Source organism: Camelina sativa, chromosome 5 (genome assembly GCF_030686135.1).
Source record: "Camelina sativa cultivar CO46 ecotype springtype chromosome 5, ASM3068613v1".
Lineage (NCBI taxonomy): Eukaryota > Viridiplantae > Streptophyta > Magnoliopsida > Brassicales > Brassicaceae > Camelina > Camelina sativa.
In genome coordinates, this window is record NC_141884.1 from 37,943,064 (window position 1) to 37,968,636 (window position 25,573).

At 35.4% G+C, this 25,573-nt stretch overlaps 6 protein-coding genes and 1 non-coding gene across 7 annotated transcripts; 6 read left to right on the forward strand and 1 right to left on the reverse strand.

Moving 5' to 3' along the window:
- The first annotated feature begins 325 nt into the window (after nt 1-325).
- LOC104788108 (metalloendoproteinase 2-MMP) lies at nt 326-1,933 on the forward strand. The gene has a single exon (XM_010513793.2). It carries the CDS (start codon nt 701-703, stop codon nt 1,835-1,837), a length of 1,137 nt encoding a protein of 378 aa, XP_010512095.1. The 5' UTR covers nt 326-700; the 3' UTR covers nt 1,838-1,933.
- Nucleotides 1,934-9,145: 7,212 nt separating this feature from the next.
- LOC147944879 (uncharacterized) lies at nt 9,146-10,115 on the forward strand. Its single transcript, XM_087512754.1, has 2 exons — nt 9,146-10,016; nt 10,096-10,115. The coding sequence occupies exons 1-2, from the start codon at nt 9,146-9,148 to the stop codon at nt 10,113-10,115; spliced, it is 891 nt and encodes a 296-aa protein (XP_087368880.1).
- Nucleotides 10,116-10,147: 32 nt separating this feature from the next.
- On the forward strand, nt 10,148-12,961 carry LOC147944880 (uncharacterized). Its single transcript, XM_087512755.1, has 2 exons — nt 10,148-11,627; nt 11,766-12,961. Exons 1-2 carry the CDS (start codon nt 10,148-10,150, stop codon nt 12,959-12,961), a joined length of 2,676 nt encoding a protein of 891 aa, XP_087368881.1.
- A 235-nt stretch (nt 12,962-13,196) lies between these two features.
- On the forward strand, nt 13,197-16,502 carry LOC104788109 (uncharacterized). Its single transcript, XM_010513794.3, has 8 exons — nt 13,197-13,410; nt 13,534-13,708; nt 13,959-14,098; nt 14,365-14,396; nt 14,471-15,558; nt 15,760-15,840; nt 15,994-16,056; nt 16,158-16,502. Exons 2-8 carry the CDS (start codon nt 13,652-13,654, stop codon nt 16,206-16,208), a joined length of 1,512 nt encoding a protein of 503 aa, XP_010512096.1. The 5' UTR covers nt 13,197-13,410; nt 13,534-13,651; the 3' UTR covers nt 16,209-16,502.
- Nucleotides 16,503-17,451: 949 nt separating this feature from the next.
- Nucleotides 17,452-17,566, forward strand: LOC147944881 (U5 spliceosomal RNA). Its single transcript, XR_015558829.1, has one exon. It is a non-coding gene; the product is annotated as a U5 spliceosomal RNA (small nuclear RNA).
- Nucleotides 17,567-19,398: 1,832 nt separating this feature from the next.
- On the forward strand, nt 19,399-20,424 carry LOC104788110 (uncharacterized). Its single transcript, XM_010513795.3, has one exon. It carries the CDS (start codon nt 19,561-19,563, stop codon nt 20,179-20,181), a length of 621 nt encoding a protein of 206 aa, XP_010512097.1. The 5' UTR covers nt 19,399-19,560; the 3' UTR covers nt 20,182-20,424.
- A 1,079-nt stretch (nt 20,425-21,503) lies between these two features.
- On the reverse strand, nt 21,504-23,869 carry LOC104788111 (uncharacterized). The gene is made up of 4 exons (XM_010513796.3): nt 23,011-23,869; nt 22,720-22,930; nt 21,844-22,632; nt 21,504-21,748 (listed from the first exon to the last, which is right to left on the reverse strand). The coding sequence occupies exons 1-4, from the start codon at nt 23,624-23,626 to the stop codon at nt 21,664-21,666; spliced, it is 1,701 nt and encodes a 566-aa protein (XP_010512098.2). The 5' UTR covers nt 23,627-23,869; the 3' UTR covers nt 21,504-21,663.
- Nucleotides 23,870-25,573: the final 1,704 nt, after the last annotated feature.

A 25,573-nucleotide genomic window follows, 5' to 3' on the forward strand; every position in this document is an offset into this window, starting at 1 on the left:
TGATATGAAAGCCTGATAAATCAGATGTTTACAACTTTGACGACAGTAAAATATTGTAACAGGGTAGCAAATTTAGGTGACGCAAACCAGGAAGCTATCAACTAATAACATATGACGTCGTTACAAACGTGTAAGTCGAACATTCGTTGATGACTTTTTTCCCGACCAAACCAACTCCCACTTGAAACTAAACAAAAACAAAACTTAGTTGAACGTCTTTATTTGACTCCGCCACCTTCAGTTTCCCTCAAACCGGTTTACTAGCATCGATTAAGATAATATTAAACCAGACCGAAGTCTTTCTGTTGCACAAGAGTCTTCTTCTACTCTCTTGATGACCTCTGCCAAATGTGAACGTGACTAAGACCAATAGATGTTTCTATTGGAATCATTCACCATTTCTATTCTTATTAAAATTTATATAATCTATAAAAATATTGGCAGACACGCAAACGATTCCCAACGACCTCTCACCCGCCAACACAAAACGCAAACGCAGTAAGCTTGACCTCAATTATATATCTTCTTATATTTAAAAAAACCATCTTCAAACGGCTTTACCTGTTTTTAGCTCTCAATCTATCTCTCTCTCTTTTTCTAAATCCTCTCCTAAAATCCTAAATATTACCTCTCTTATTTGTTTCTTTTGCTTCTTTTTTTTTTTCTTTTTTGGGTGGCTACCTATAATCCGAAAACCACCATGAGGTTTTGTGTTTTCGGGTTTTTATCGCTTTTCTTGATTGTTTCTCCAGCCTCCGCTTGGTTCTTCCCCAACAACTCCACCACAATACCACCGTCTCTACGTAACACCACACGCGTTTTCTGGGACGCTTTCTCCAATTTCACCGGTTGTCACCACGGTCAAAACGTTGATGGTCTCTACCGTATCAAAAAATACTTCCAGCGTTTTGGTTACATTCCTGAAACGTTTTCAGGGAATTTCACCGATGATTTTGATGATATTCTCAAAGCAGCCGTCGAATTGTACCAGAGAAATTTCAGGCTTAAAGTTACAGGTGAGCTCGACGCACTCACCATCAAACACATCGTGATCCCGCGTTGTGGTAATCCCGACGTGGTGAACGGTACCTCGTTGATGCACAGCGGGAGAAGAAAGACCTTCGAGGTCAACTTCTCCCGCACGCATTTGCACGCGGTTAAACGCTACACGTTGTTTCCAGGCGAGCCACGGTGGCCGAAAGACCGCCGTGACTTGACCTACGCGTTCGACCCGAGAAACCCGTTGACCGAAGAGGTCAAGGGCGTTTTCGCACGCGCTTTTGGCCGTTGGTCCGACGTGACAGCTTTGAATTTCACGCGCTCTGAATCGTTCTCGACGTCGGACATCACTATCGGATTCTACACGGGAGATCACGGAGACGGAGAGCCTTTCGACGGCGTGTTAGGAACCTTAGCTCACGCTTTCTCTCCTCCGAGTGGGAAGTTCCACCTCGACGCAGACGAGAACTGGGTTGTCTCCGGAGACCTAGACAGTTTCCTTTCAGTCACGGCGGCGGTTGATCTTGAATCCGTGGCGGTTCACGAGATCGGTCATCTTCTCGGTTTAGGACATTCCTCGGTGGAGGATTCCATCATGTATCCGACGATCACAACGGGGAGACGTAAGGTTGACTTAACAAATGATGACGTGGAAGGAATCCAGTACTTATACGGTGCGAACCCTAACTTCAACGGCACGTCACCACCGTCTACAACCACTCGCCAACGAGACACAGGTTCCTTCTTCGGTGCTGCTTGGAGAATCAACGGTTCATTGAGATCGACAATTTTCAGTATCTTGTTATCAACCATCGGACTGGTCTTGTGGTTACCTTAGATTAATTATTTTTTTGTTACTTTATTTTTTTTTTTTTTTTTTTTTTTTTTTTTTTTTTTTATTTTTTTTTTTTTTATTTTTTTTTTTTTTTTTTTTTATTTTTTTTTTTTTCTTTTTTTTTTTTTTCTTTATTTTTTTTATTAGTCTCACATCTTAATATTTTTTTCTTTTTAAGGATGGGGATATATACACATATACTCAGACATTGGTTCATTTTTACAGTTTTTCTTTTCACATATACTTCTTGTATATAAAATTGCTTTATATCCTATACCAATATGTTTGACTTTGTGTTATACAATTTCTTACATTTGTTTATTTTACAGACTTTGGTGTTTAATTCTAAATCCTGCATTACCACCAAAAAAAAATATAACAAAAAATAATATTGGAACGTTTTGTTTTGTCTAATGGAAAAATGAAAGATGATGGATGGCCACACCAAACACCACGACCTATAATTCAACAAGTCGCAACACAATATTCTCCCCCGAGTACGACAGTATAAAAGCTTCCCTATAACACATCAATTAATCATTTTGGTATCCTAGCCTGGGTTAAGAATCTATTTATTCCCATCCTCCAAGTCTAAACCATACACCGCGTACGTAAACCTTCTTGATCTCCTCTATCACCATACTTTGGTAAATTATTTTCTTTCATCTCCTAAATTTCAATTGTTTTTCAACATTTTAATTGTTTACCACTTTTTTCTTATGTTTCTTGATATAAGAAAAAAAAAAGGCTAAAAGAATAACAATTGGAAACAACTTCGATACAAAAGAAAAGGATAATGTGATGTAATTTAAAAAATCAACACATAATACATATATATATATATATATATATCTCCTATATAATAAAACGGAAGTACACAACTTTGGATAGACTATATAATATAAGTTATAAGATTAATATATTTGATTATTTGATAGGTTATAGGTTATATGAATTGTAAGCATTAATTAAATCTCGATTTCAAATCCTTTTAAAAAAAATATTCCAAAAAAATAAAATAAAATCTTCACAAATTATTTAATTAACTATATATAGGTAACAAAATCTCAAAAATTAATCGCTCCTCTGCGGATTAAGAGTGATTTTCGATTATACTAGCAACAAAATCTCAAAAAAATTTCAAGTCCTCATATTTAGCATATGATTTTATTGCATTATGTTTTATTCATAACAACTTTTAAAAACAATCACATAAATTATATTTTATATAAAAATTACAATATTAATCAAAGAAATTTCAACCTGTGCTCTAGCACGGGTCTTAAACTAGTATATATACTATTATTCTAAACGAACCCGTATTTTACTACATTTTTTTTTTTGTTGGAGAATCATGACTTACCTCATAAGAGAAAAATATATATCGAAAAACACATTATTTTAAAAACCAATCATAGATGTGTTTTTGAGGTTCGTCAATTTTGTTTAAGTAAATCCCATCAATTTTGGCAGTCCATAGACGCAGTTCATCACGTCGTCGAACTGAGGCTCCTTTGTATGCTAACATATGCTGAAATTCCATTTTACGAGTCAGGAAAGGGTGCATAGTAATGTTATATGATAAGGAAGCAATTATCTTTCTTGTCCTTTTTAAGTAGCTCACTGCATTAAAAAATAATTTCAACAATCGATCGTCGATGTAAAAATTAAAGAACGCTAAGCAAAGACTGACTCATTTCCATGACATTAACTTTTTTACTAATCAATCAAATTATCAACTTCTTCCAAAAACAATCAAATAATCAATACTTCATCCTACCTATTTTGTCAGTAAAGCAATCAAATGTGATCAATAATTCATCCTACCCATTTTGTGGGTAATTCGTCCAAATATATCTCACGGATAACAACTATATTTTATCGACGCAATTCTAACTAATTGCCAACCAACACCTTCATTGGAAATTAGTCAGAATGTATCTATATGTAGGACACATGTTTAGTTAACACATTTTCGATGGTTTTTCCAGAAAACTTCATATCAGTTTCTGACAAAAAATTGGACTAGTTTTTGATAAAATATTTATAAATATCTGACCATAGTTTCGTCTCTCAGAATTTGTTAAAAATTAGTCAGAAACGCGTCAAAAAAAAAAATCAAACGACACATTTTATCAGAGTACACTGTGTTTTTTTTTTTTGAATCAAAGACTAACAATTTAAAAAATTCTTGAAAAAACTTGTATACGAAAGAGAACCATATATTTTATTTACATTATCACAAAATACATAGATATTAAACGAACCATATATTATTTACATTATCTATATTCCAACACCAAAGTCAAATGATAACTTACATCATAAGAGAAAAATATATATTAATCTTATCTTCATATATGTAGTTAGTTTTGCAGAAAACATATTATACTTTATACCAATCATACATGCGTTTTGGCGGTTCACTGCTTTTCGTCTGTAAGTAGATCCCATCAATTTTGGCAATCCAGAAGCGTAGCTGATTAAAACGTCGGACATTAGCTCCTCTGTATGCTCTCCATAACATATGCTGATACTCCATTTTAGGGCCTTGTCTCAAGAGACACTTCCATATTGTTCTTTTAAATGCAGCCTCGTGAAATTGCCATTCAACGTGATCATTGAATACCACATCTACAACCTTTGTCTTGTCGTTTTTGGATGTGCAATTAACTTTGAGAATACTCCCAGGTTTGAGTTCATTTCCAATTCGTAAAAGGTTATCATTTGGTACACCCCCTTCAGTGAAACAAAAATACATCAAAATGACAAACACAAAACTAATGAATTTATTCATTTTTTTTTTTTTTGAATCTAATATAATCTTGGTGTAATGTCAATATAACACTACAAGAAAACATGAAATTAACGACTGCACTATTAGTCACTAATTAGTTCCTAAATGGTGTTTTACGACCAAATAGCGACTAAAACCTGTGTCGTAAATCGTTAGTCGGTAAGAAAAATTAGTTGTAAATTAGTCGCTAAATAGCGACTACGTTACGACTAATGTTCGCAGTCGTAAGCATAGTCGTAATGTAGTCGCTAAGTTTAGCGACTACGTTACAACTAATTTTACGATTACGAACATTAGCCGTAACATAGTCGCCAAATTTAGTGACTAATTAACGACTAATTACCGACTATAGTTGTATTTAAATATTTATACATTATTGTATTTATACAGTATTTATACGTTATTGTATTATACAGTATTTATACAAATTATAAATATATATTATTAATTTTTTTAATATATTTAAATTATGAATAATGTTTTTTTGAATACTATATTTATTATTATAAACCATGATTATAAAAAAAAACTGTATTACAAAATAAAATTAAATATCATAATCAAAAATAAGAATACTTCATCCTCCTCAAAAAAAACATAATTAGAAAAAAAAAAAAAAAAAAGATGAACAGCTACATAATAAATGGTTTGTAGCACATTCTCAATTGCTTTGTATTTCATCATTGAAGCCTAAGTAGTTCCCACTAATGTTTCTAGAGCAACTCATTTCTTCGAGTACCTTCAGAACAAACAAACAAAAAAGGTATCATAGGGACACATTTCCCAGTATCAATATAAGAGAATTTCAAAATCGAGACTAGAAATGAGAAACCATCGGGACAAGCAATTCACTATAACTAACATGTCCTCTAGCTTAAAAACGTGAGTGTGAGTAAGAAGATCGACAATGGTGATTCTAGTTAAAGAGTGCAGAGAAAACAAGTGTCTATAGATCGGGTTTACCAAATAACTCTTGACAAATTCAACAAAAAGCCTCACAAAAATTACAACAGAGGCTGCTAAACAAATGACTCTCTGACAGAATTAATAAAAGTCTCACAGCAATAAGTAGCAAAGTAAATATATTGTACCAAATGAAAGTTTACCTTCCGCTCTGAAATAAAGTTGTACATCATGAGCTCTGTCTAAGAGTGTGCTTGGCTGTGGCTTTCTCTATAAGCCAAACATCATCTTCGACCTAAGAACAACAGGACATGATCAGAAAATTTCATTTTTAGAGACTGAAATCACCAAAAACAAAATAAATCATTATCTCAGTCTAATCTATTCAAAATAACAACACAAACTGAAATAAACATAAGACTTTTACCTATCTTCTTCTTGCTCTCCACTTTAAACATGCCAACTGCTTCTTCAAGCTTCTTGACATGTTCTCCAACTCCTCCAAAAGTTTCCCTGATCCCAAATCCAGTCTATGGACCACAAACAACAAAATAATATAGTAAACAAAAATCACATGTTCAAACACAAACACAAACACACACACACACATACCAGATTTTATCAAATAAACACACCTAAACTGAGGTGACTCTGTGAATGAAGTCGATTTCAAAGATCCGGGAACCTCCGTGAAAACCCTAATTGTCCATTAAACAAAGATGAAATTCAAGAATCACAAAATCTTCAAATTACAGAAAAGTTTGGATTTTTCGAGGTTGAAACGTAAAATCAGGGGTTCAAATTACAGGGAAAGCTTGGGATTTGAGAGCAGAGACAAGATATGAAATGAGGAAGAGTCAATAAAAAACCTCGACAGAGATTCATTTTGTGGGTCTGAGACGGAAACAGATCTGAAATGTTTAGGTCTAATTGTTTTCTTCGAGAAGTCATAGAGAGAAGGGGAAGGTGAGTAGAGACAGTAAAGAAAACTTACCCGGCAGATTCAAATTGACGGGACGTGAAAGACGACAGTTGGAGGTTTGGCCGGACAGAGTCATCGCGATTCGAAGAAATGAGAGTGAGAATTTCTCTTAAAGAGTTTCGAGAGTGATGATGAGTTTTTTTTTTTCTAAGTGTAATGTCGAGGAACGGAGGCACATATCTAGGGTGAAGGTTTGTTGGTTTGTTTATTGTTTCTTTTTATTTGTTGGCCAAATTTTGATTCATATCATAGCCCAAAGTGATACAAAGCCTCTTAAGGCCCAGACTAAATATTAGTTTTAGGTTTTTTTTTTGTCAACAATTAGTTTTAGATTTTAAAATGACTAATTAAATAAATTTTATAAGTAAATAGTTTTTGGAAAGATTAAATTATATGTATACACTAAATAGTTTTAGATATTGCTTTTACTTTATACATATATAATGGTTATATTTTGTTTAAATGGTTTATAATTTAATTTCTATATATGATGCATTAGAAAATTTTAAAATTTAAGGCATTTTAGGGTTTAAAGTACAGGGTTTGGGTATATGTTTATGATTTGGGGTTAAATTTTGAATTTATGATTTTTGAATTAATTTTTAAGATTTAGAATTTATGAGTTTGGTTAAGGGTTTGGGGTTAAATTTTGAAAATTTTGATTTTCTTAAATAGCGACTGATATGCGACTTCATAGTAACATTTACTATGAGTCGCATATTAGTCGCTAAATTGGTGACAATTTAGCGACCACATATTTCGGTATGCAATATAGTCATAAAATAGTCGCTAAATTATGACTAAACTAGCGACTACGATATGTAGTCGTCAAAAAACGACTGATATACGACCAAATATTTATAGTCGTAAAATAGTCACTAAATAGTAGCTACTTAGTCGCCAAAAATGACGACTACATATATAGTCGCCAACTGTAGTCGTAAAATCCATGTTTTCTTGTAGTGATAAAGGCATCAAAGTCTGTATATACAGTTTTGTTTGTGACACTTTCATTTATCTATTATTAAGGCATTAGCTATATTTAAACAAAAAAAGTTAACCAATTAAGACTCTGGTTGGAGGATCAATTATTTTCGAGAATTAAGGTTGGTCAATAGAATTAAAGCAAATGAGTTAAAATTAAAAATCAATGCTCGCCACTAAAACAAAATAATTTGGAAATTTATCTTACCAAATAATTTGGAAATTTATCTTACAAAATAATTTGGAAATTTTCTATATTAATAATACTAGATGCACAGTCATGCGATACACATGAGGTAATATTAAACGACTTTACCTAATTTATTTCGAAACAAATTTTATTCTAAAAGTGTGTTTTAGTTTTTATATTTTATTAGAAAAAATTCTCTCTTGGTATATATAGATGTGGGTGTCGGATTCCACACATGATGGTTCTAGTGATCGATAACAAGTCGGACCCTCAAGAACAAGTTTGTAAGAGAAAATGTGTATTATTTCAAGATCCAATATCCCTTTTGTTCCCGATGTCAAAGATCTTCAATCACCGTAATCTCTTTGTTGCAGCAAAACGCCGATCAAGACTTGAAGAAGAAACTCCCTCTTTGATCCTGTAACAAAAAAAAAAAATCTAAATCCGTAATTATGAGGAAAAAAAATCTCAATTGGACAATAACCCCAAAAAAAAAATACTTATCTCGTAATTAACTCTTTCTTTTGTTCATTTATTTTGCAATAGATAAATCAACAATTCCATAAACAAAACAAAAAAAAAGCATATAGATTTTGAAAATTTTTAATAGCACTTATAATTTTTAAGGTTGTTAATGTGTTAAAGCCGGACTGGACAAAAACAACAATTTTTTAAAGTTAAAATTAAAAGAAAAACCTCTACAATCTTAACAGCCTATTATTCTTCAATTGACCCTTTAATAATTTGGTAAGGTTAGTTAAACTTTAAATATCATAGTATTGCACAATATAACTTCTATAAATTAAATCAGCTTCCTAATCTGACGAATGATTCGCAGCTGATGACTAGGCCAACTAATCATGCTGAAGCGGATGATAGCCTGATGGGGGAAACAGATAGCTCCAACCTCCACATGGATGTTTCTGAAACCGGTCAAGCTACAGAACTTGCGGGAGATCTTATGGATATTCACCATCCAGAAACTCACAAGACTCAAGTTCATTGGTCTCATAGTACGCATCAAATAGGTTCTGTTTCAGACACAGTACAAGATCGAGGCATCAAGCGTAAGGCTGACAAAGTAGAAACTAAAGATGAAGTAGCAACCTCTAGAAGGAAAATAGATGAGAGTTCTGAAGTCAAGGCTAAAGGGGAGGTGGAAACCCCGAAGCCACCACTACCAGAATGAGAATATTACATTGGAATTGTCAGGGTCTAAGGAACCCCCTAACAATTCCTTATCTGAAGGATATCAATCGTAAATATAAAATTGATATCCTGTTCCTCGTAGAGACTAAAAATAAAGATGTTTTTGTGCAACAGCTTGGTGTAGATCTTCATTTCCCCCATCATTGTCTTGTATCTCCTGATGGATAAAGTGGAGGCTTAGCTATTTTTTGGCGGGACACGGTAAAGTGTGATTTTCTCTCCCATCCTACACTTTACTATACAGATATGTATATATCCGAAGGGCCAATTACCTTTTGTCTCACATACGTCTATGGTAACCCCGAGAGAAAACCAAGACAGCTTTTGTGGAATCAAATGGAGAACTTCGTACAAGCTGGTCTTTATCAAAGTAAGCCAAGAGTAGTATTGGGTGACTTCAATGAAATTAAGCACAATATTGAGAAGCTAGGAGGTCCTCCTAAACCAGAATGGCAGTTCACAAACTTCAGAAGAATGTTAAATGTCTCTGGATTACATGAAGTCAAAACCTATGGAGGAGCTTTTACATGGATAGGGAACAGAAGAAATGGTACTATCAAATCAAAGCTAGACAGAGTAGTTGCAACTGCAGATTGGAAAGACCTATTCCCAAGAGCAATAGTTCAGCTATTAGATTGGATTGGATCTGATCATAAGCCTCTGTTACTCCAAACTGAAGATCGCAAGTGGAAAGGAAAGAAACTATTCCGATATGATAATAGATGGAGACTTAATCAAGATGTTCATTCCATTCTTCAGAATACCTGGACTCAAGAATGTAGTCACTTACCACCAACACATTTCACTGAAGCTCTGAAGAGGTGTAGAAACAGATTGGCGCATTGGAAAACAGAGCAGAATCTTAACTCCCACAAGCAGATCCAACAACTTCACACAGCACTTCAGAAAGCGTATGAATCTCCTTCCTTGGATTATCATTATATTGCTAATCTTAAAATAAAATTGCAGCATGAATACAAGATGGAAGAAGAGTACTGGCGCACTAAAAGCAGGATTCAATGGATGCAAGCAGGAGACAAGAACACAAAATATTTCCATGCAAAAACAAAACAAAGAAGGAGTCATAACCGCATTACTTCCATTCAGGATAAATATGGCAATGCTAAACAATCTGATAAGGAGATTCAAGATATTATTCATTCATATTTTGCTGATATTTACTCTTCCTCTGGCAGTGACGGATTGGAGGCTGTGATACAACACATTCAACCCAAAGTTACGGTGGAGATGAACCAACAGTTAACTGCTCTAGTCACTGAGGAAGAAATAATCCGAGCCCTATCTTATATGAACATCGATAAAGCACCAGGACCAGATGGACTAAATGCTGGGTTTTATAAAAACCATTGGAACGTCATCAAAACAGGTGTGTTTAACTTCGTTTCCCATTTTTTCCAGACTGGTTATTTGGACCCGGATATGAATCACACACATATATGTCTCGTTCCTAAGATTGAATCTCCAGTTCAAGTAAAAGATTTTAGACCTATTAGTTTATGCAACATAGCTTATAAACTGATATCTAAGATCTTATCAGAAAGACTCAAGCCTTGGTTGCACACTATTATCTCAGAATTCCAATCTGCATTTATTCCTGGACGTCTAATTACAGATAATGTCATCATCACTCATGAGCTTCTTCACTCATTACGTACCAAGAAAATCAAGACTCCCTATATGGCTTTGAAACTAGATATTGCTAAAGCCTTTGACAAAGTGGAATGGCAATATTTAGAAGCAATTCTGAGGCGTTTTGGTTTTGCAGAAAAATGGTGCCAGTGGATAATGAAGTGTGTCACCACAGTTTCATATTCTGTGCTTATCAATGGCTCACCTACCAAGAAGATTATCCCTCAGAGAGGCCTGAGACAAGGTGACCCATTATCTCCCTATCTCTATCTACTCTGTACAGAAGGGTTATCATTTCTACTCTCCCATGCGGTAGACAAAAAACTAATTCATGGGTTTAAAGCAAGTAGAAACGGACCAGCTATATCCCATATGCTTTTTGCTGATGATTCTCTTCTATTTTGTCAAGTTGGCGAGGATGAATGTAGACGAGTTCTCCAGATTCTCCAGACTTATGCAGCAGCTTCTGGACAACATGTAAACTTCCAAAAGTCAGCCATTCTATTTGGTAAGAACGTCCAGCCTGATACTCAAAATAATATCAAGAAACTCACTGGAATCTCTAGAATTGGCAATTTTGGAAGATATTTGGGATTACCGGAGGTAGTAGGTAAAAACAAATATGAAATATTTTCTTATATCTCACAGAGGGTTAAAAACAAGCTAGAGAGCTGGTATTCTAAATTCTTATCCCAAGGAGGAAAGGAGGTCTTAATAAAATCAGTAGCAACAGCCCTTCCTACCTACACAATGTCCTGTTTTTTGCTGCCTAAACGTCTTACCTTGCAAATTACAGGACATACAAGGAAGTTTTGGTGGTCAAGCATCAAAGACAAATACAAAATACCTTGGATAGCATGGAGAAAAATGACAAAATTAAAGCAGCATGGTGGAATGGGATTCAAAGACTTGAACCACTTCAATATTGCAATGCTAGCGAAACAAGGCTGGAGGATCTTAAAGGAGCCACAAATTTTGCTTAGTAGAGTGATCAAAGCAAAATACTTTCCAAGAACCAGTATTATGGAGGCTGGTTTAGGTCATCATCCAAGCCATGCATGGAGAAGCATTATCCAAGGTATACATCTTCTTAAACAAGGTTTAAAATGGAGGATAGGGGATGGTAATTTGATCAGAGTTTGGCAGGACCAGTGGCTTGATAACCCACCACGCCCAGCTAGAACTCTAAATAATATTGCACCTGATAATCTAAAAGTTGCAGATCTCATGTTGCCAAATCTTCCTCTATGGAATAAAGACAAGCTAGAGGAGTTAATCCATCCAGAAGATATCAAGATCATTCAGAGAATTCGGCCAAGAATCATCAAATCTGCAGATGAACCTACCTGGATATTTACTAAGGATGGACAATACACAGTCAAATCTGGCTACCACCAGCTATCTAAAGCCTCCATAGAGAATTCAACTGAATCTTCTCAAGCTAGTGTAGTTTGGAAATCCCTCTGGTCTATTTCTGCTCCACCTAAAGTAAAGCATTTCTGGTGGAGAGTCCTGCACAATGCTATCCCAGTTGCGGAAAACCTATCACGTAGACGTATCCACACCTCACCAGATTGTATCTTTTGTGGAGAAGCTAACGAATCCACTTTGCATCTTCTTTTCCAATGTCGATATGCAAGAGAAATCTGGGAGCTTTCACCCATATGCACACCCTCAGGTCAGTTTGCTAGTCAAAATTCCATATTAGACATCATAAAAGACCTACTCTCTAGCAAAGATCATGTCGATCCAATGGTATATATATTTCCCTTTATTGGATGGCGCATATGGAAAGCTCGTAATGATTTAGTTTTTAATAATAAAAGATGGGCAATCCCAGAAGTCATTAATCAAGCTATAGTGGATTATCGAATGTGGAAGGAAGCTCATATAGCTACACAGCGTGATCTTCAACAACATAAGGAGAGGAATCAGTCAGCTAGTCCTTTACAGAGACATAATTTATATAACACCTCCTCCTTTTATTGTTATACAGATGGTTCTTGGATCAACCCTGATAGCAAAGCTGGATTTGGATGGACTCTTCATGACGCACAAGGAAGGTGTGTACTCAAGGGTGCCTCTTCGATAGAACCGGTCAACTCTGCCCTTGAAACAGAAGCAATAGCGCTTAGAGAAGCTATAATCCAGATAAATAGATTTGGTTATAAAAATGTCACATTTTGTGGAGATTCGTCTATTCTCTATCATTATCTGGAGTCTGCAACAAAACAACGATTTCCATCTCTGGGTGCCTTAGAAATCCAAGGATATTTGGATGATATTCTCGCTCTTACAAAAGGCAACCATTGCTTCCAATTTATTGGTAGACAAGCCAATATAATAGCTGATACTTTAGCTAGGGAAGCTAGAACAAAGAGTTTTTCTTATGTTATCTCTTGGGTTCAATAGATGTAACTCTAAACATTGTAAAATATTTTTATTCTAATGGAAAATTGGCCGAAAAAAAAAAAAAAACTTCTATAAATTAATGAACCCAATAAATCAATTAGATTTTTTTTGGTTCTAAAGTTAAATTTTCGGAATAATAAACATACATATATCGATAAACTGAATTATAGTATTAATTTATTAAAAAAAAGTTTTATTGTTGATAGATTCCCATTCCCTAATAAAAAGAGGACATAATAGAGCATTAAAAAAACTACGGGGGTCAAAACTACATAAATCCAAACCTATCTCGTAAAATTTCCCTAGTGGGTCTTGATGTCTGAGTCTGAGAGCATGTGAAGCCCAAACTAAACGAGTCAGAAGGTCTCTTTTGGGGTAAGCCGAGTCCGTCACGAACGTCTTCGTCTCCAGCGATTCCTCTCTCTCTCACGTATCTCTAAAACTCTCCGGTTTGTTTTCCGTTCATCTCATCGGAAATTTTCCCCGGAAACTTTCCCGATTCGTTTCTATACCTTTTACTCTCTCTCTCTATCTCTCTGTGATTTTGAATAGATTTGGTTCCGTATGATTAGGGTTTGAAGGGAGGTGATTGTGGTGGTGCCTTTTGTTGTTCGTTCGTGGTTTTGTATTTCACTGTAAGTTAGAAATTGGGCTCCAGTTGATTTTTTTCCTTAGGCTATTCTTCTTCAAATGTCAGAAGGTTCGAGACGGAGTAGGGTCACTATTACTCTAGGGCGTAGCGGTCAGGTACGTTTGAGGGTTTTTTTCAATTTTTTTTTGTTTGTTCATCTCACAGTTTGAGGAATGTGTTTAAAAACTCCCATTGATGTAATGTGAGAGAGGAGAAAAAGCTTGTAAAGGAGTTTGATTTGGTGCTTTTTTCGTGATGTTATCTGGCTTATGAGATGGATTTGGAAATCTGGAATTGTGTGTTGGTGTAGGATTAGTGGGTTGAGTTTGAGAAAACTGCTTACTTGGTGGTAATTTCTTTTTGCAGGTTGTGAATCGAGATGCAAGTGATATAGATGCTGGTTATGAGTTGCCTAGAGTTGGGACCAAGCGGTCTGCTAAAGAAAGATTAGGGAATCAGTTAGATAGTTCTCTTTACGGAGGAAGCGAAGAAGTGGTCAGTAAAAGGTGTTTACTTTTTCCCTCTTTATGTGTACCTGCTGCATATTGAATCTCAGGATCTTCTTGATTTTGTTATGTTGCTCTTATTGTTTTTGAAGTCTTGGGCTTTTTGTTTGTTTACGGGGTTGTGATTAATTGAGTATTTAGAACTCTGGAGGAACTAATGGGTTATATGCTTTTTTGCTTAAGTTATTAGGTTTGGAATTCTCTTGCTTGTTGCGGCAAAGGTGTTCACTAGATTAAAGTTTTTTGCTCTTTCTTTGTTTATGCAGGCAAAGAGGGGAAGCAAGTTTAAGTGGAAATGGTATAGATGTGTGAATTACTGGATACACACTAGCATGTTTGCTGATTTCTGACCCACCACTCTTTGTTACTAAGATTTGCAGATCAGTCAAAATGATCTCCGATTCAAACTGCTGCAGAAAAACGCCCAGAGACAAGCTCAGAGCAATGAAGGTAGCACTATGGATCTTCGTGAAAAGCTCTCCAGGAGCGAGCAGCCTCCACGTAGCCTTGATACTCGACCACGTATGGCTGAGCCGAGGGATGTTCCTTTACCTTCATCAAGAACTGCTCGTGGTTCCTCTCAGATGATTTCATCAAGTAGTTCGTATGCTCCATGGGCCCTGGAAGATTTACGACAAAGGTCTCCAGAGAGATTTGTGGATACTTCCAGGGGCCCATCACCTCCAAGAAATGATGGACGTATGATTGGCATTCCAAGGGCTCCATCGCCCCCAAGAAATGCTGGAAGGATAATTGGCAGTCCAAGGGATAGATCACCTCCAAGAAATGCTGGAAGGATTGGCAGTCCAAGGGGTAGATCACCTCTACGAAATGCTGGAAGGATCGGTAGTCCGAGGGATAGATCACCTCCAAGAAATGCTGGAAGGATTGGTAGTCCAAGGTATAGATCACCTCCAAGAAATGCTGGAAGGATTGGCAGTCCAAGGGATAGATCACCTCCACGAAATGCTGGAAGGATTGGTAGTCCAAGGTATAGATCACCTCCACGAAATGCTAGAAGGATTGGCAGTCCAAGGGATAGATCACCTCCAAGAAATGCTGGAAGGAGAATTGACTCTCCAAGGGATCTATCATCACCGCCAAGGAGCACCAGAAGCTTCAGTAGTGCTTCTAGGGCTCTGTCCCCAGCTAGAAATGTGGGAAGCTACATGGGATCTTCTCTGGGGTTTTCCCCTCCTAGGAATCCTCGAAGCTACATGGGTTCTTCCAGGGGTTCTCCTCCACGTAGTAATATTGAAGATTTTCATGGACGAAGCAGGATGCTTGATGATGTGAGAGCGCCGTATCCTGTTAGAGGTGTACTAAATGGTCAAGCCCCAACAAGTGGTGCTCCTTTCGCGAGGCCAATGTTACCTCCTCCAGTCCCAAACCCACACCCGTTGCCTCCTTTGAGCCAGCTCCCTCCTTTTGGAAGTATGATGCAGAACAATCCCTTCTCTGTAAGATCTTTTATCTTCTTCTCAATTTGTGGATGAATTTTCTCTCTTTTTGCTCTTTCTAAACATTGTGTGAGTCCTTCGTATGTACCTTGTAATTCTTAGACCCATAAACCTTTGTGATCAGATAGACTTTTATGCCTATGCCTTGTTCTTATACATATGTTATAATATGTCATGTATATCTGCTTGGTGCTACAACAGGTGGAAGAGCCTCTAACAGTTGATAGCTTTCTAAACTCAATTGGACTTGGAAAATACTCCCTTGCCTTTAAGAGAGAGGAAGTAAGTGTGCCATTTTATTCTTATCTTAGAGCTTTGCCATTTTGGCTTTTTTTAGTTTATGGGTTTTGTACTACTTTTCATGTCCATTGAGATGATTAACTTGTTCTCTGAGCTCTGTTTGGTGGATAACAAACTTGACTAATATGATAACAGGTGGATATGACCACAATAAAACAGATGAAAGAAAGTGATCTAAAAGATCTCATCATACCAATGGTACTTTCTTTTTTGTGTCTTATTGATCTAAAACAATTGGGATTGATCTGTTCTTTTAGCAGATTTCATGAACTTGGTATCATTATATTGATGCAATGCAGGGTCCAAGGAAGAAGATCCTTCAGGCTATAGCGTCCCTTCCGACGCGGTAGCTAGGAACTTTCTGGCTGCTGCTCACTCTTTTTTGGTCTTGTTAGCCTCTATGGGGATCGAAACTATGATAATTTTTTGAGATCCAACCCGAAAACTTTTCTCTCCGGATGATGATTGTAGGCAGCGGAACTTTTCTTTTGTAATTCTTCTTCTCTGTTATGGATTTTTTCTTTTCTTTTTTGGTATTACAATATGTTAACCCAAGCAGCCTAATTGTGAAGTGCGATAGTGTTTTGGTGTATTCCAAACACTCTTTTGGTTGGTATATAAATAACTGAATCTCAGTTTATTTATGTTGACCTTTTTTTAGTCCAACTCCAGTGGTTCTCCTAGTATAATTAGTATTTACTAGACAATTAGGATATCATTTCGAGGCAAATTAACTAAATTCAGATAGCTTTTTACCAGTGTTCAAGAAAGCGCTAGGCGGTGATGCAACGCCTAGAACGCCTAATCGGAATTTAGACGGTTTTAGGCGGTTTAGGCGTTTACATTATAAACTATTATATATCTGATATTATATACAAAATATATATAAAAATAATAAAAATATTAAATCAAAAACAGAAAAATAAATAAAAACATTATTTTAATATATTTTAAATAACATATTAAACATTTATAATTATGTTTATAGAAGTAAACTTTAAATATTTTAAATTTGTGCAATTAAAATTTTAAAAATACACTAAAATGACGATACTACAATTTTAGGCGGTCAAAGCGGTCGTCTAGGCGGTGCTATAGCGCCTAGCGCCTAGACGGGGCGGAGGCGGACGCCTAGAACGCTTTTTCGAACAGTGCTTTTTACACGACGGCTCCTCCATTGAAACGGCCGTCGAGAAGGAACTGGAACAAAGTAAATATTTGGTTTGGGCTGTTATTGAGGTTTTAGCAGCTGAGCAGTGAAGATGCGACCTTAATTTTCTTATAGACGCATGAGACGAACAATGCAGATATGTGAAAGAGTGTGAACGAAGAAGAATAATTCTTTGATCTCGTTGAAAGATCAACTTTTGGTAAGGAATTAAACAGTTTACAGTTCTATTGGTGAAAGGTGAAACGACAGCGTAATATGGGAAAATGGATTTATATCTGTAGAATATAACAAAAGTGAAACGACAGCGTAAGAGTAAGAAGAAGTAAATGAGAGACAGAAACCCACATCGGGAAGCTGAGAGTTTGCTAGTAGTGATAGATGCATATAAAAGAAGGGCTTAGTCTATTGTTTATAAATCACGCAGCCATGTGGTGAGCACAAATCGAACTATTCTTTCGCCTTTTACTAAAGAATACCGTGTGCTCTCCACGCTAAGTTGCATATGCCTATTTTTGGAGGGATCTGCCTACGGGTAGTCCCAACAGTTGTTTAGTTGAAATTTTTTGAGCTTAATAAATTACATCGAGCTCTACTGTCATAGTCGGAAATTACTAAAAAAGATTTTACGATTCTTGTGTTCTAATTATCGGCATATTTGTTGTCTGAGCATTTCCATATTTTATCGAATTCTCGACTAAAACATGCTTACTAATTTCTATAGTAAGCTCTTGAAGCTAAAATTAGTTGTTGTAATAGACATTTTTTATCTTCTATATTGACAAAATTTATTTGGAAATATATATATATATATAAGTTTGTTATTGCTTACATTTGTTAATTTACCTTTAGAAAGTTTTTGTGAATCATATCAATTGTCTTTATTATTTAAATCGTAATTATACAATAAACTACATAAATGCCACATTTTTAGTATGTATGATATAGTTAAAAACAAATATGACAATCTCAAATCCTAAACCATTTTCCTTTTCTTTTATTGTTCTTCATGAAAGCGAAAATATCTACCTAGAATATGTCAATAATCGTATAAAAAGAAATATATAATATATATCGTCAAAAAAAAAAAATATATATATATATATATATGTATGGTATGTTGGACCAAATTTTTTTCGATCGAACGAATCATTCAGCTTCAATTTGTGTGTCATCTGAGATCAACAAAATTATTGACTATGGTCCAAAATTAAATTTATTTGTAAAGTATATTTTATTTAAAAACTCTCGCAAATGTGTGGGAGTCTGAAAAGAATACATGTTCGCTTCTAATACTCTAAAGATGGTACAAGTATCCATGTGGATATCGAATTGCTATGGTCCAAAATTGTTCTCCTTTCATGAATAAGTTATATGATGCAAGCAACCTTAATTTGGGAAGTGAGTTTTTAATCAATTTAAATCCAGAAAAATCCAAATCTTAGACTAAATGAAAGAATGATGACATTACAAAAAAACAAATATCTTTACTTATCATGCAAGATATCTACTAGCTATTAAAAAAACAATACTAAAATATACTAATTTACATATAATTAATATTTTATAATTGTGCAAAACATTCATTGCTATTGAAGTAAGGGACACATGGACGGTGGAAGGTAGAAAGAAGGGTCAGATGGCTAGTGTAGTGTATGAAAGGTACGTAGTGTTTGAATTCTGAAAATTAAATAGATAGAGTATGAAATTTTTGATATTTTCTGTGCATTTTGATTTAAAATAAATTAAGAAAATAATGTTGGCATTCTAGCTTTATTTTTTTTTACAGATTATGGCTTTCTAAACGTTTTATGAAATTACTGTGAAATTTTATTAAAACTATCTCTCTCGTTTTGATATTGTGGTGATTAATTTATCTCGTGTTGTTAGTTCGATTAATCTGTGTTGTGGTTGTGAATTTGTTCTTAATTTAGAAACATCAACAGAGAGAAATTGGTACAAACCTTCGGTAATTTTGAAAATCTGTTTGATCTTCACATATTATATTTTTTAAAGGTAACAGGGAAAAAATTTTCACGATCTTCGTTGATGACTAGTGCACGAATTAGCAAATGCAATAACCTAATATAGACTATAATCCGTACGGTCTTGGCAAATACATAAATTAATGACATAAAATGATCTAAACAAAAATAGAAAACATAAAAGCCTGTAAAAAAAATATTAAGAGAGCATGATAAAAAAAAAAAATAAAATAACTATACATGAATAAATGATATTAGTAATATACCTGTTTTGATATTACTAATATTTATTTATTTTATACTAGGCGACAAATCTTTTACTGCAGCCTTTTTATTTTACCAGTCTCACGAAACAAAAAAAAAGTGTTGGGCCTAAATTATTTTAGTCGGCCTTTTAGTCATTTTCATCTGATCTGAGAGACTCCTACCCAATGTCTTCTTCCTACTAAGACTGTTTTAGGGCATCGAACCAGAAACCCCCATTTCGTTGCCATTGCTCTGTTTCTGTAATCTGTGAAGTAGTAGTAAGTAGTACAGAGTCCTTAAAAGATGAGCTTAGTACTCAGATTCAGGCAACATTTATCTCAAACCTCCTCAAGATTATCACTTCTTTCTCGAATCGGCGCTAACCGGAGTTATGCCCAACCGGCGAAGATCGAAGACGAAGAAGAAGAAGAGTTCGATCAGAGAAAGCTCCCAACAGATTACGATCCAGCAACGTTTGATCCAACGGAGCACCGTAGTCCACCAACGGAGCGTGTGTTCAGACTCGTGGACGAGATCTCATCTCTGACGTTATCAGAAATCTCCGAGCTCGGTGCGATTATAATGAAGAAGAAAGGTATGACGGAGCTACCAACCGTCGCCGTTATGAAACCTGGAGCAGCTGGTGCTGGGATGGTGAGTCAAAGTGGTGGTGGTGGTGGTGGAGCGAGTGAGGAAGCTAAAGTGGAGAAGACAGTGTTTGAGATAAAGCTTGAGTCTTTTGAAGCGTCTGCTAAGATTAAGATTATAAAGGAGTTGAGGAGTTTTACTGATTTGGGTTTGAAAGAAGCTAAAGCATTGGTGGAGAAGACTCCTGCGATTTTGAAAGCTGGTTTGTCTAAAGAAGAAGGTGAGAAGATTGTTGAGAAGTTGAAAGCACTTGGTGCTAAAGTTGTTTTGGAGTGAATGAACAATCTTGTTTTCTCAAGGTCTGTGTTACTACAATCATCAAATCTGTTTCTCCTTTTGTTCCATTTTATGAGCTCTCAAGATACAAACTGATTAAGGGGCTTTTTATAAGGTCATCATAGGTTACACTTGCTTGTTCCTTTCTCATTGCTAAATTGGTTTTGTTGAGAGATGTATCGCAAAAATAATAGAAGTGTAGACTTTGTTTTTAGTGTGTTGTTTCATGGCTTTTGATCTTAACTCAGAATTCTTACTTTTGTTCATTTCTAATCAAAGCTTATTGCTTTGGCTAAGGCTTACATATGTATATGTATGGGCATTCTAAAACACACTTTGATGCAAAAGACTGAAAAACAAATGATTGGGATTGAGAATGCTTTTCTCGGTAGTTTTTAAGTTGTTTAGATGATAAGGAACAAACGTGAATCTCTATGTTTCTCTTTTACCCGTATCTTGCCTCACTTGATCATCTGCCTGTAAAGCGTGAATTTTTGTTAGAAGTTCTAAACCATAGAGGTGTGTAGTCAAGTTTGCTTGAGCATGAGTCTCCACCAACCTGATCACCCACTTTACTTCAATTGGAACTACAGCGATACATGCATGGTTTGGAATGCAGACATATGCTCTAGAATGTATGCAGTGTAAGTGTACTTCCCCTCAGGTGGCACACTACAAGTACGATCAGCATCCGCATTGATCCTTTGTTATGGCCAAAAAGAGCCCAAAAAAAATTCATATTGGTGTGAGATATGTGAATCAAAATTTGATGGTTCTACAAATTTGACGCTTGTGTAGTCATTCTTCATATCAACTGTTTCCTCGGAGAAGCTATCTACATGACGCCCAATCATATTTTCACATGGAATGGTAAAGAGATTAGACTGCTCGCAATGATGGTATAAAACGACCGGTTTGTGGTCACTGTGCTCTTTGTTGCGTAGAACCCTTGGTATTCAAGAGCCAAGATAGTTTTTTTTGCTCTTTCAAATGTATAAAATGTAACGGAAGGATGTAAAATGAGGGAGCAAAGAAAGGAGTAAAATAAGGAATGGGGTTCAAGACCTTTAAGTTTAAGCTATCTCTGAGTGTTCTTGTTTTCAAAACACTTTACCAAAAATGTTAAGAAATGAAGCAGTGTTGTTTTTCCTTTACCACAGGAGCCCCATGTCCTACCTTAAGAATTTTAAGGGGTTTCGAACAATTTGGCCTATACCCTCTTTTAGATCTTAAAGCAGGTGAAAACCCCTGGTTACCTGCTCTGTTTCAATATTTTACTGTCAGATAATGAAATGTACGCTCGTTGTTGTATCCCTAAGAAGAAGAACAAGAAAAATAATATATCCTCATGCAACGTTTTATACCCTATTCTTGTTCCTCTCTTGATCTTGTAACACTTTTATAAGAACAGAACGAGGGTGGCTTACTACTAAGCAGTTGACAAAGATTATCAAAACACAAAACTTGATCACTTGTGACGGATCATTCATCATTCGAGGTTGAAGCAACTTTTGCAGCATACTTGACTAAGACGCCAGTTAAGAGAGCCTTCTCCTTCACCTTTAACCTGTGAATCATAATTATCAAAATCAACCAGTTTAAGTAGAGATGTTACATTGGTCACTATTTTTTAGCAAAGATTGCTATAATGCATTTTTTTACCTCTTTGAAGATCCAGGAATTTCTATCTTTGCTCCCTTTTTAGCTTGCCCTTTCACAAGAATCTTTTTCTTCTTCTTTTTCTCCTTCTTCTTCCCTTCGTCTCTAGCGGGTTTTGCTTCTGATTTATCAAAGCCAGTTCCTCCACCAAAGAGTTTTTCTTTACCGAGAAGCTTCTGCTCCAGCATGCGGATTCTATCTACTCGAATTTCTTCTGAGGATGACATTGAACTGTTTAGAGGTTCAAGATTCTCTTCAAGAGAGTCTTCTTCATCATCCCTTTCGAATTCATCATCCGAGTGTGTTTCTACTACAGCTTCCTCGTATTGTTCATCATCCAAGCGTGTTTCTGCAACAGCTTCCTTCGATTTATTCGCTTGGAATGAAACTAAAGGTGTCTCTAACACCTCGTGTTCCCTAATCTCTCGCTTCACAACTTGTTTCTGCGACTTTAACTCGGTTTTCAAATCACGTCTCAGTTCCACAGGAGATTCTACACTACCAGAGATACGATTTGGTTTATCCTCTTCCACTTCCAGTTCATATACCTCTTCATCTGAATCATCAGATTCTTCCAATGAATCTACAAAAGCCTCCTCTTCTTCAACAACAACATCAGCAACAGAAACTTCTTCTAAACCAGAATACGGAAGTTTCTGCACCTTGAAGCCGTTATCAAAGTATACTTCCTTTGACACTGACTCGTCTGAAGAAAACTCCACAACCTGACATTTGATTTGCTTTATAACTTTTCCAAATGCTAAACTCTGTCCATTGAACTCTTTCACAAACCTAACATAAAAAAAAAACCAAACTTTTGCCTCAGTACCAAAGAGATAAAAAATGCAAATTTACAAACATCACAAAAGTGTCTCGTACCTGTTTGCATCAGTCTCAGTTTTGAAATCAAGATGAGCAAATCCTTTACAAACAGGATCCTTAGTCTTCTTATTCCCAGACACAGCTGGTGTAATACTCAAAACGCCACTTACTTCTTTAAACGCAACCTTAAGATCTCTATGAACATTCTTCTTCTTAGGAAGATTAGTCACACGAACACGAAACCCAACTTGAGTCTCTTCTCCAGTTCCTATTTCAACACAACACCTACATAAGATTCCAAACTACACAACTAAGAGTGGTAAACAAAAAAAAAGAAGAAGTTGAAACCTTTGATGAGAGTATCATCACGCTTAAGCTGATGTGACTTGAGAGGATCGTTCTTAAGCTTATTGAGATTAGAAGCTTGAGCTTTCCAACTTTGCTCAATTTCGTCGAGCAACTTATCTTCAATTGAAGTTTCGTACTTTTTACCTGATCCAAACCCACGAGGCTTTCTCTCTAACCATTTCTTCATCTTATCCATTGGCAAAAACTCTCCTTCGTCTTCATCTTCATCTTTATCTCCATCGTCTTCTTCATCGAATTCATCCCAATCTTCATCATCCTCATCATCTTCTAACTCCATACGACCGAAATCGCCACTTCCACGCTTGTTTACAGCGAATGAACAAAACCCATTACTCCTTTTCACAACGAGTGCTCTAAAACTCTGGCGAATTCGAATTGAGATATACGTAGACGTTGTGAACGCATATGAAGAAGACGAAGAAGCGAAGGAACACGGTGACCTTAAACGAGAATGGAGCAAAACGGAATTACAGAGTGAAGCTCCGTTCATGCTTTTGTGTGTTTCGTTATCTTCTTCTTCTTCTTCGTCTCTCGCCGGAGAAGAAAGAAACAGCGTACTACTCCTGGCAAACAAAGCGTCGTCAAGAAAGCCCATTAATGGGCCTGTTGTGCCCTTATTAAAAGCCCATTAATTTGGAATACGGTCCACTAGGCCCATAACGTTGTTTCGGTACTCAATCATATACTCTCTGACTCTCTGTCATAACTTGATGTAATAACACTATAAATGTTGTGTTTGCTTGCTTACATTTAGCATGCCTGACCATGGGAATCGTATATAATGGATTCTATTGAAAGATGTATGAATATAAGTGAGACAACATCTTTCAAAGGCCCCAGGTTTTTTTTTTTTTTTCTCACTTTTGATTTGTTCTAATGCTGATTTGATTAGCCGTGACAAATCAAAGGACCCCAGGTCGATACATGGATGGAAGTTGTGAGAATTTCTCAGGAAGAAAAAGAAAAAAAGACAGAAAAAAAAGCTGAAGATAATAAGAATTAAAAGTAAAATTAAAGTTTAAAAAAACAGAGCAGAAAATACAAAAAAATGCTAGCTGTGTGTAGACCCTATAGGAGGGATGGGGATTAAGCTTTGTATATATTTACATGTCTATTTTGTAAATGGACCATTCTTGATTTGAAGTCATTAGATCTATCTCAATGCATGGGACCAATTCTTCATACATGTTGGTCCGTTACGCATGTGTTGTGGTTTTCTTTACGTATCTCATACGGTTGTGTTGTGTACATGTTTGTACACTAACTCCATAAAAATACTTGCAGATTGCACCCATTTAATTTCTAAGTTTATGACTTCAGATTTTTATGTTTAAATGTATATGTCGTCTTAGGATTTGGTCTTAATTAAATATTATCACCAACCAATAATCAATCTAATACTTTACTAGTATAAGGTATAAGCCATAATGAGATACTATAACATATTTATTATATCAATGAAACATATCAGAACTATATGTTATTATATAGTCAAACATGCGCAATACTTTTTCATTTAATAGGCGCCCTATCATTGTTAGTTTTTGTCTTCATAAATAATTTATGTTAGGTTTGAGTTGAGTTGGCCTACACTATTGAGTTTTAAAGTCAGTCAATATAGTCAAATACAATATAGTTTTTTCTGGTTGCTATTTCTATCATCTTTAGGAAGTTCAGTAAAACTTTATACAACTTTAAGGATATAAACGTGTTTATATAATGTCACTTATATACTATATAGATTGTGAAAGTTGAAACCACGATACATTTTATAACTTAGGAAATGAATTGTAGAGTTTTCATTAAAGAATAGACTCAGTCTATCAAGCCGCCAGAGTAGTAAATTAATCTCGAGTAAAGATAGTAGAACTCTATATAAGATTAGACCAAACTAAAAGAGCTTAGTGGGTAGTTAGATAAGCAGCAACTTAGGCACTACGACAATGATAATAGCTATACAAGGCTTTTGAGTGTACTGTGTACATAAATAAATACTACATTTGCAAGTATGTGGATATATAATCAAAAAGGTGTGTTTATAAAATATGCATAAGCTTTAAATAAATATTTCGATTTACCATCATTATCGAAATTAATCCACTTTTATTTGGGTTGATAATCGTACGTGGGATACTGGGATTCATATGCTAGATAAAGTCTAAGATTAAGAATGATAATATAGCTAGATAAAGTATACGTTATGTACTTAGTACTATATAGTCGGTTTTAACCTAAAGTGTTTGAAGTGATATATATATTATGTTTTCACTTCTATATATGCAATATGCATGCATGATGCATGTCCTATTATTATTAATTTTTGGTGATGTGTGATGAATGTCCCATTATTATGTGTTTAAGAACGAATAGGTTTCGTACCATTTACTTTTTTTATATTTATAAAATTAAATATGCCGTGATAATGTGATTATTAAGAAAGACATGAACCATCGAAAACCTCTTCCTTAAACTCTAAAGAAAATAACATAATGATATAAGGATGAATGACATTTTTACATATTTACGTGTATGTATAGAATAT

What these genes read in the sequence shown, in the direction of transcription:
- LOC104788109 (XM_010513794.3), top strand. Translation starts at nt 13,652, where the DNA reads ATGTCAGAAGGTTCGAGACGGAGTAGGGTCACTATTACTCTAGGGCGT. An exon ending in TGCAGAACAATCCCTTCTCT is followed by an intron (nt 15,559 to 15,759) that starts GTAAGATCTTTT and finishes GTGCTACAACAG; the next exon opens with GTGGAAGAGCCTCTAACAGT. An exon ending in TTGCCTTTAAGAGAGAGGAA is followed by an intron (nt 15,841 to 15,993) that starts GTAAGTGTGCCA and finishes ATATGATAACAG; the next exon opens with GTGGATATGACCACAATAAA.
- LOC147944879 (XM_087512754.1), top strand. Translation starts at nt 9,146, where the DNA reads ATGTATATATCCGAAGGGCCAATTACCTTTTGTCTCACATACGTCTAT. An exon ending in TTCCATTCAGGATAAATATG is followed by an intron (nt 10,017 to 10,095) that starts GCAATGCTAAAC and finishes TTCCTCTGGCAG; the next exon opens with TGACGGATTGGAGGCTGTGA.
- LOC147944880 (XM_087512755.1), top strand. Translation starts at nt 10,148, where the DNA reads ATGAACCAACAGTTAACTGCTCTAGTCACTGAGGAAGAAATAATCCGA. An exon ending in ATGGAGAAGCATTATCCAAG is followed by an intron (nt 11,628 to 11,765) that starts GTATACATCTTC and finishes ATAATCTAAAAG; the next exon opens with TTGCAGATCTCATGTTGCCA.
- LOC104788108 (XM_010513793.2), top strand. Translation starts at nt 701, where the DNA reads ATGAGGTTTTGTGTTTTCGGGTTTTTATCGCTTTTCTTGATTGTTTCT.
- LOC104788111 (XM_010513796.3), bottom strand. Translation starts at nt 23,626, where the DNA reads ATGGGCTTTCTTGACGACGCTTTGTTTGCCAGGAGTAGTACGCTGTTT. An exon ending in TGATGATACTCTCATCAAAG is followed by an intron (nt 22,931 to 23,010) that starts GTTTCAACTTCT and finishes GTGTTGAAATAG; the next exon opens with GAACTGGAGAAGAGACTCAA. An exon ending in ATTCCTGGATCTTCAAAGAG is followed by an intron (nt 21,749 to 21,843) that starts GTAAAAAAATGC and finishes TATGATTCACAG; the next exon opens with GTTAAAGGTGAAGGAGAAGG.
- LOC104788110 (XM_010513795.3), top strand. Translation starts at nt 19,561, where the DNA reads ATGAGCTTAGTACTCAGATTCAGGCAACATTTATCTCAAACCTCCTCA.